A 7,622-nucleotide genomic window follows, 5' to 3' on the forward strand; every position below is an offset into this window, starting at 1 on the left:
ACAGAGCGAGACTCCGTCTCAAAACAAACAAAAAAAAAAGATTGAACCGAAGAAATAAAAACTTGAGAGCAATAACAAGTAACAAGATGGAAGCCATAATAAAGTGTCCCAGCAAAGAAAAGCCTGGGACCTGATGGCTTCACTGCTCAATTCTACCAAACATTTAAAGAATAATACCAATCCTATTCAAACTATTCCAAAAAATAGAGGAGGAAAGACTTCCAAACTCAATCCATGAGGATAGTGTTACCCTGATAGCAAAACCAGACAAAGACATAGCAAAACAAACAAACAAACAAACAAAAAACTACAGGCCAATATCTCTGATGAATATTGATGCAAAAATCCTCAACAAACTACTAGCACACCAAATTCAAAATACACTAAAAAGATCATTCATCATCAACAAGTGGGATTTATCCCTGAGACGTAAGGATGGTTCAACATACACAAATCAGTTAATGTGATAAACTCTTGACTAGAAAAGTTGTGAGAAACCACAATGTTTTCATGGCAGTCTACTTAAACACAGTTTTCTAGAAGCACTTACAGAAAAAATAAGCATCTTTTTAGTTTAAGTGCACTTATTATGTCCCGATATAATAGGATTGACTCCAACAGATGATGGTCTAACCCAATTATTCTGTGAAATTCTAAAGCAATCTCTCCAAAAGGTTGGCAATTGTAGCCAGCAGGCCAAATCCAGCGTACTGCTTGTTTTCATGAATAAAGTTTACTGGAACACAGCCATGTCTATTCATTTATGTATTATCTATGGCTGTTTTAACTACAACAGCAGAGTTGAAAAGTTGCAACAGGGACTGATGGCCTACAAAGCCTAAAATATTTACTATCTGGCATCTTACAGAAATTGCTGACCCCTGCTCTAGACAAGCAATCCAAGAAGGAATCAAAACTGTTAGACTCACCTGAGGCGTTGTCTTTTTGTACTGGTCACCTCCATCTATCACATCCCTCATGATTCTTCCCTTAAGAAATTCATATTCTTCTGGACTCAGCTGAATAGACTCTATGGTTTTTCCACAGCCCAAACACTGGCCACTGTAATTATAATTGTTAAATAACAATATTTAAATATGTCAAATAATGTTCTGAGGAAAAATTTTTGTGAAATGAACAATGAGGAAATTAAAAGGTAATAAAAAAGAACATTAAAACCTTTCTAATAATCACATACATCTAATTTTTTATAAACCTGATAATATCACAAATTAGTGTGCCAGAAAACCCAAAAAAGTAGACTGGTCATTTGAATGACTTTTTTTGTTTTTTTGAGACAAGGTCTCACTCTGTTGCCCAGGCTGGAGTGCAGTGTCACAATTACGGCTCACTGCATCCTCAAGCTCCCAGGATCAAGGGATCCTCCTGCCTCAGCCACCAAAGCAGCTAGGACAACAGGTACGTGCCACCCTACCTAGCTAATTTTTGTATTTTGGCGCCTGACTAATTTTTGTATTTTTTCTAGAGACAGGGTTTCTCAATGTTGCACAGGATGGTCTTGAACTCCTGGGCTTGAGCAATCTGCCAAGTCAGCCTCCCAAAGTGCTGGGATTACAGGTATAGGCATAAGCCACCATGCCTGACTCAGGTGACTTTTTTTTTTTTTTTTTTGAGACAGAGTCTCGCTCTATCACCAGGATGGAGTGCAGTGGCACAATCTTGGCTCACTGCAACCTCCATCTCCTGGGTTCAAGCAATTCTCCTGCCTCAGTCTCCCAAGTAGCTGGGACTACAGGCGCACACCACCACACCCAGCTAATTTTGGTATTTTTAGTAGAGACTTGGTTTCAACATGTTGACCAGGATGGTCTCAAATCTCCTGACCTCATGATCCACCTGTCTCAGCCTCCCAAAGTGCTGGGATTACAGGCGTGAGCCATGGCGCCCAGCTCGCATGACATTTTTAAAGTAATTCCTATTATGTGAAATATCATATTGGTGAATTAAATAAATAAACAAATAAATAAATCCTAAAACACAACTGGGTCTGGAACCTCTAGGGAAAAACATCTCTAAGACATCATATAGGCTCATAATACGCACTGGAAAAACATTTTGGGTACTGCTACGTCTCTGTATGCAAAGTATGTTTTTTTCCTCAGATACTCTAATTACAAACTTGTAATTATCCTATCCTTAAGATGTTCTTAAATATTTTTCAATCAATAGCAACAAAACCTACTAAACTGAAAACAAACAAGTTAAACATAAACATTGGTCTTCACCTTTTTTGGACTGTGGTGAATTGTCCTTTCCATTGTTTTCCAGGAACACTATGAAGATTGCAAAACCAAATCATGAGGTTAGATTCCTACTGAAATGAAAGACATTCATATTTGGAAACTCTTATAAGCAAGAACTCCGAAAAGTTCAAGATACTTCTGTAGAATGGTTTAATTTAAAAAGTGGCAGATATCCTGCATGAGGTTAAGAAGCTACTGGTACCCTGTTCTGAATCTCCTTCTTCCCTATGGTTCTCCTCCCACCAACTAACTCTCGTCTTCAAGTCTACAGAAAGCAGCTGACCTTAGTAGCATAACCTCTATACCAAACTCAACTCTTACCTTCTCCATAAAGCTGCCAGAAATTGCTCCTGCTCAGAGTAATTTACCTCTTACCACTGTTATTTCACTGTGTGGTATTGTACTCCCAATTAAATTGAGAATGTCATAAAAGATTTTATAAAACACTTGCAATGCCTAGCCTATTTGGAAGCATTCAAAAGCTATGTATTGATGTATTTGTTCAATCAACGTATCCTCTCCTCCTTCCTCTTCCACATATTACCATCAGTTCTTCTGATTCTACTGCCTTCTCTCCTTCCTCAGTTCTTAATTCTCATCATCTCTCACCTAAACCTAAAATTGTATTCACGCAGATCTCCCTGTTTTCAATCTTAATCCCTCTCCTATCTACTCTTCTCACTTGGCAATTGCCTTTGTAAAACTCCATTCCAGCATTTTTTTTTTCTTTTGAGACAAGGTCTTGCTCTGTCACCCAGGTTGGAGTGCATGGCACAATCACGGCTCCCTGCAGCCTTGATTCCCTAGATTCAAGTGATACTCTTGCTTCAGTCTCCAAGTAGCTGGGACTACTGGCACACACCGCCATGACAGGCTAAATTTTGTATTATCTGTAGAGACAGCGTTTCGCCATGTTGCCCAGGCTGGTCTCGAACTCCTGGCCTCAAGCTATCCTCCCACCTCAGTCTCTAAAAGTGCTCAGATTACAGGCATGAGCCACAGTTCCCGGCCAAATTCAGCATTCTTGATCAGAGAATAAAATTCAAACTCCTTGGTATTCAAAAACTTTCACAACCAGGCTCCTCCTCCCTTGATATTCAATAAGATAATTAAGCATAATTACTACTTCAAAGCTCTGTAAACATGATATAGAAAAAAAAAGACAAGGCCGGGCGCGGTGGCTCAAGCCTGTAATCCCAGCACTTTGGGAGGCCGAGACGGGCGGATCACGAGGTCAGGAGATCGAGACCATCCTGGCTAACACGGTGAAACCCCATCTCTACTAAAAAATACAAAAAAAACTAGCCAGGTGAGTTGGCGGGCGCCTGTAGTCCCAGCTACTCGGGAGGCTGAGGCAGGCGAATGGCATAAACCCGGGAGGCAGAGCTTGCAGTGAGCTGAGATCCTGCCACTGCACTCCAGCCTGGGCGACAGAGCGAGACTCCATCTCAAAAAAAAAAAAGAAAAAAAAAGACAAGAGAAAAACTACCTCAGGTGATCCGCCCAGCCTATTCTGTCTACTCTCTATAGTTCATCAACTTGGATGATATGACTTATTTATATTATCTGTCATCTATAATCTCACTATTGAAATGTAAGCTGTGGCTAGGTGCGGTGGCTCACGCCTGTAATCCCAGCACTTTGGGAGGCCGAGGCGGGCGGACCACCTGAGGTAGTTCGAGACCAGCCTGACCAACATGGAGAAACTCCATCTCTACTAAAAAGAAAATACAAAATTAGCTGGGCGTGGTGGCACATGCCTGTAATCCCAGCTACTTGGGAGGGTGAGGCAGAACTGCCTGAACCCGGGAGGCGGAGGTTGCAGTGAGCCGAGATCGCGCCACTGCACTCCAGCCTGACAACAGCAAAACTCCGTCTTCAAAAAAAAAAAAAAAAAAAAGACAGTGAGTAGACAGAATAAATATAAGCACATAATCACATTTTCAGAGGAACTTCTGAAAATACTAATATGGCCCGAGACAGTTCCAGTCAAATGCTATATTCTTTTCTTGCTATGAACACTGGCCATAAGTAGTATTAAGTACTCACATCATACTAGATGCCTAAGAAAACAAAATTAATGATCCTTCTAAAAGGAAAAAAATACATAAAAGTGCTATAAAATTTCACTTTTATGTGATGGGTAAAGATTAGCACAAATTATGTATGCTGCTACTTTTTTTAAAGAGAGAAAATTTTGTCTTAAAGAGAAAATAAACCTTACTAAGAGATGGAAAAAAGTATAATCAGAATAGAATGATTCTCAGCAACTAACAACAAAAAAGAGTGGCTACTTTGAGGTTTAAAGTTATTAAGTTAAAAATAATTAGCCAGGTATGGTGGCACATGCCTGTAGTTTTAGATACTCAAGAGACTGAAGTGAGAGGATCACTTGAGGCCAGGAGTTTGAGATTACAGGGAGCTATGAACACACCACTGCACTCCAGTCTGGGCAACAGAGCAAGACCCTGCCTCAAAAAAAAAAAAAAAAAAAAAAAATTAAAGAATAAAAACATACATATAAAAAAATCAAAATTACCTCTCAAACCATGTTTTTATACTGTGTGCAAATGATTCCCCTGGATACAGCTGATTATTTCTTAGATATGAAAGAATATCTAGTAGTTTATTTGAATAATTATCATCCTTTATGTCTTTTCCAAAATCAAAGAAAGCTTTTAAAGTTTCCAACATAGGAACAATATCATGACCTAGCAATTCCTGATACAAATTCCAAGCTGTGTTTATATCTTGATGAAGGAGAGCTCCCTGGATACAGTCATTATAGTTCTTTTTAGAAGGAGTGATAACTTTTTTGATGTCCTCTAACAGCAACAATGATTCTCTCCATCTGTCTGAATGGATCAGTCCCTGGATGAGAAGAGTGTAACCTCCAGGTTCTAAAGTCTTATATCTGGTTTTCATAATTTCAAAGACATCAATAACTTCAGATGTCTGCATATGAAAGACACAGAGATACAAATACCTGACCAGTAAATCATAACTTACGATACCATTATTTTTTGCTGCTACCCATGCCAGCAGAGATTTAGCCACATCTACAGAGCTATGAGAGTGAGCCATCTGTGAAATGATGAAACTTTCAAAACTGGTCTTTCCTTTGAAATCCGCCTTAAGTTTATCCCACTCCTCTGAATTCAAAGGTTGTGTTGGGAGTTGAATAGTGTTCCTCACAGATGGCAAGGCATGATCTTTACTTTGAGGATTCATCTGTGATCTCTTCTTAGCTGCTCCAGCTGAAAAAAAATGAGGAACAGAAGAAACTTGCTTATTACTGCCCTCCCCTTTCCTGAGATGTCTGGCCTTGGCAATCAGATTCGTTGCTTTGGTATTCTGTGGAGACATTGTTTTAAGAGAAAACAACCTCTGTTGGCTCCTGATGCCACAGCTGTCTGAAAGAAAGAGAGAGACATAAGAGTGCCCTGGGCCTAGCCCAAGGTATGGGTTGCTCTTCCAAAGCTTAGGAAAGCTTCGAATACCAAACAAATAGAAAGTCATTATGCAGTGAGATCAGCACCAGATAGAGAGATGTTGGAAAAAAACCCTCTTCTATAGCAAAATTAAAGGGATTGGTGGTCGACAGTGGAGAGTCGAAGTGCAGCTTTTTAAAAGAAGATTTGTGTTTCTTCCTTACAGACAAATCAAAGTTCTGCTTTTGGGGTTACTTAATAGCAAGAAGGCAGGTGAGTTTTCTCTATTAAACAACAATCCGGGGATGTCCAACGTCGCAAGCCGCAAACCAGGAGACAGAGCAGGAATCCTCTGGTGCCTCTTACATTCCAGTTCATGAACCTGAGGAAAAAGCACAAGAAGGAACGCCCAGTTTTACTCACGTGGATCACAGTTGTCCTGAAAAGGAACAGATTCCCACAGGAAGCTTGCTGGAAAGGGGGTATAAAGCCAAAACCGTATCCAGGAGCCTCCAACTCCAGCCCACCAGCAACAGCGGCGAAAGCCAAAGTCTAGGGGCCCTCACCCTGCATAACTCTCCAAAGACCGCAAAGCTCCTCCGATGGAGGGATGCGGAGGGAGGAGGTGGCGAGTCAGGTGCGCCAACGACTCGGGAAAGGAAGAGAGATCCAGGAAGGGCGCTGCCTAGACTGTGTACCTATCGCTGACAAACGAAGTTCACTTCATTCAACAACTCAACGCGGCACTCAGGCTTAACGCGGCCATAAACGCGGCGGGAACTACAGGGCCCACTATGCACCGCGCCAGCCCCGGCCGACTGACGAGACTGACCCGGACTTAGGCGTTCCGCCTGGCCTGGCGGCGAGGAAAAAAGGCAATTTTGAAGCATTTTGTGGCAAAAAGGGTAAGAGACGGCTGCGGAAGCGTCTACTACGTTCAGGGGACCTGGAGGGCTTACAGATATCCGCAATGAACAATGAAAAGAAATTGTGAAAGAAAGCGCTTCCCTCAAGCCGGAACCAATTAACTTCTGAGTCACGTGGTGCGCACGCGCCAAAGGCGCATGATAAAGGAAAACGCGGGCTTATCCTGCCTTTTAAAATCCGGCTTGGTGAGCTTGGGACGCCTCCTGAAGGAGAACCATTTTCCATCTCTTTCATAGCTTTCCCCCAGTCAGCGTGGTAGCGGTATTCTCCGCGGGAGTGACAGTAATTGTTTTTGCCTCTTTAGCCAAGACTTCCGCCCTTGTTCAAGATGGTGGTTGAGCGGCCTTTCTAACCTTTACGGGGCCTGGCGGTGCTGACGCCTGAGTTGGTAGGGGTGGAGCAGGTAGGAAACAGCAAATGCAGAAGCTGCTGCGCGAGAGTCGGCCATGGACTGGAAAGAAGTTCTTCGTCGGCGCTTAGCGACGCCCAACACCCGTCCAAACAGTGAGTTTTGGGAGGGGCCGCCCGTTGGGATGGCCCGGCCCTAAACTCCTAGAGGTAGGAGGGAGGTGGGGAGGAGGAGCAAGGGGGAGCCGCACTTTCCGCTTCTGTGAAACCTCGCGACAAAGGAGGCGGAGTGGAATGTGCTTTAGGGATCCCAATAGGGTTGACCCAAACTTTCCTGGGACGGAGTCTGGGGGAACGAAAAACTTAGCCTTAGTCACTGACTTCCATGGTCTTAATCTAAACTTGTGAAGAATAACTTAGAACCCCGGATCCAACAACCCCTCAACCCCACCAGGACCTGTAATTGTCCTACTGCCTTTTTACTGTCACGCTTTTTGCTTCCCTCCTAATCCATTTTATATTTCATAATCCATTTTTCCTTTTATTTTTCTCCTTCACATTGCTTATTAACTAACCTCGTTAAATCTAGCTTTCCTATTCCACACCCGCACTAAGGGCTGTTGAAAGTGGCTGGAGAAAAACAGAACCTTGT

The 7,622-nt window shown here is 42.4% G+C and overlaps 2 protein-coding genes across 6 annotated transcripts in view; one reads left to right on the plus strand and one right to left on the minus strand.

Annotated features, from left to right (window-relative positions):
- KIAA0391 (KIAA0391 ortholog) overlaps positions 1-6,951 on the minus strand; it is a 204,511-nt gene extending 197,560 nt beyond the window's left edge. Inside the window, exons 1-4 of one of the 5 annotated variants that reach the window (XM_011995047.1) lie at positions 6,394-6,951; positions 4,804-5,521; positions 2,247-2,294; positions 930-1,062 (exon numbers count right to left, since the gene is read on the minus strand). In XM_011995047.1, coding sequence (XP_011850437.1) covers positions 930-1,062; positions 2,247-2,294; positions 4,804-5,495 — 873 coding nt within the window. In that variant the 5' untranslated portion in view covers positions 5,496-5,521; positions 6,394-6,951. Of the gene's footprint in view, positions 1-929; positions 1,063-2,246; positions 2,295-4,803; positions 6,078-6,118 lie in introns of all 5 variants that reach the window. The other 4 variants (XM_011995045.1, XM_011995046.1, XM_011995048.1 and 1 more) reach the window with 4 other exon arrangements.
- The window catches only part of PPP2R3C (protein phosphatase 2, regulatory subunit B'', gamma), a 40,400-nt gene continuing 39,144 nt past the window's right edge, over positions 6,367-7,622 (plus strand). Inside the window, exons 1-2 of the mRNA XM_011995060.1 lie at positions 6,367-6,807; positions 6,927-7,126. Of these exons, the coding sequence (XP_011850450.1) occupies positions 7,069-7,126 (58 nt within the window). The 5' untranslated portion in view covers positions 6,367-6,807; positions 6,927-7,068. The remainder of the gene's footprint in view (positions 6,808-6,926; positions 7,127-7,622) is intronic.

This window comes from Mandrillus leucophaeus, unplaced genomic scaffold (assembly GCF_000951045.1).
Source record: "Mandrillus leucophaeus isolate KB7577 unplaced genomic scaffold, Mleu.le_1.0 Scaffold467, whole genome shotgun sequence".
Lineage (NCBI taxonomy): Eukaryota > Metazoa > Chordata > Mammalia > Primates > Cercopithecidae > Mandrillus > Mandrillus leucophaeus.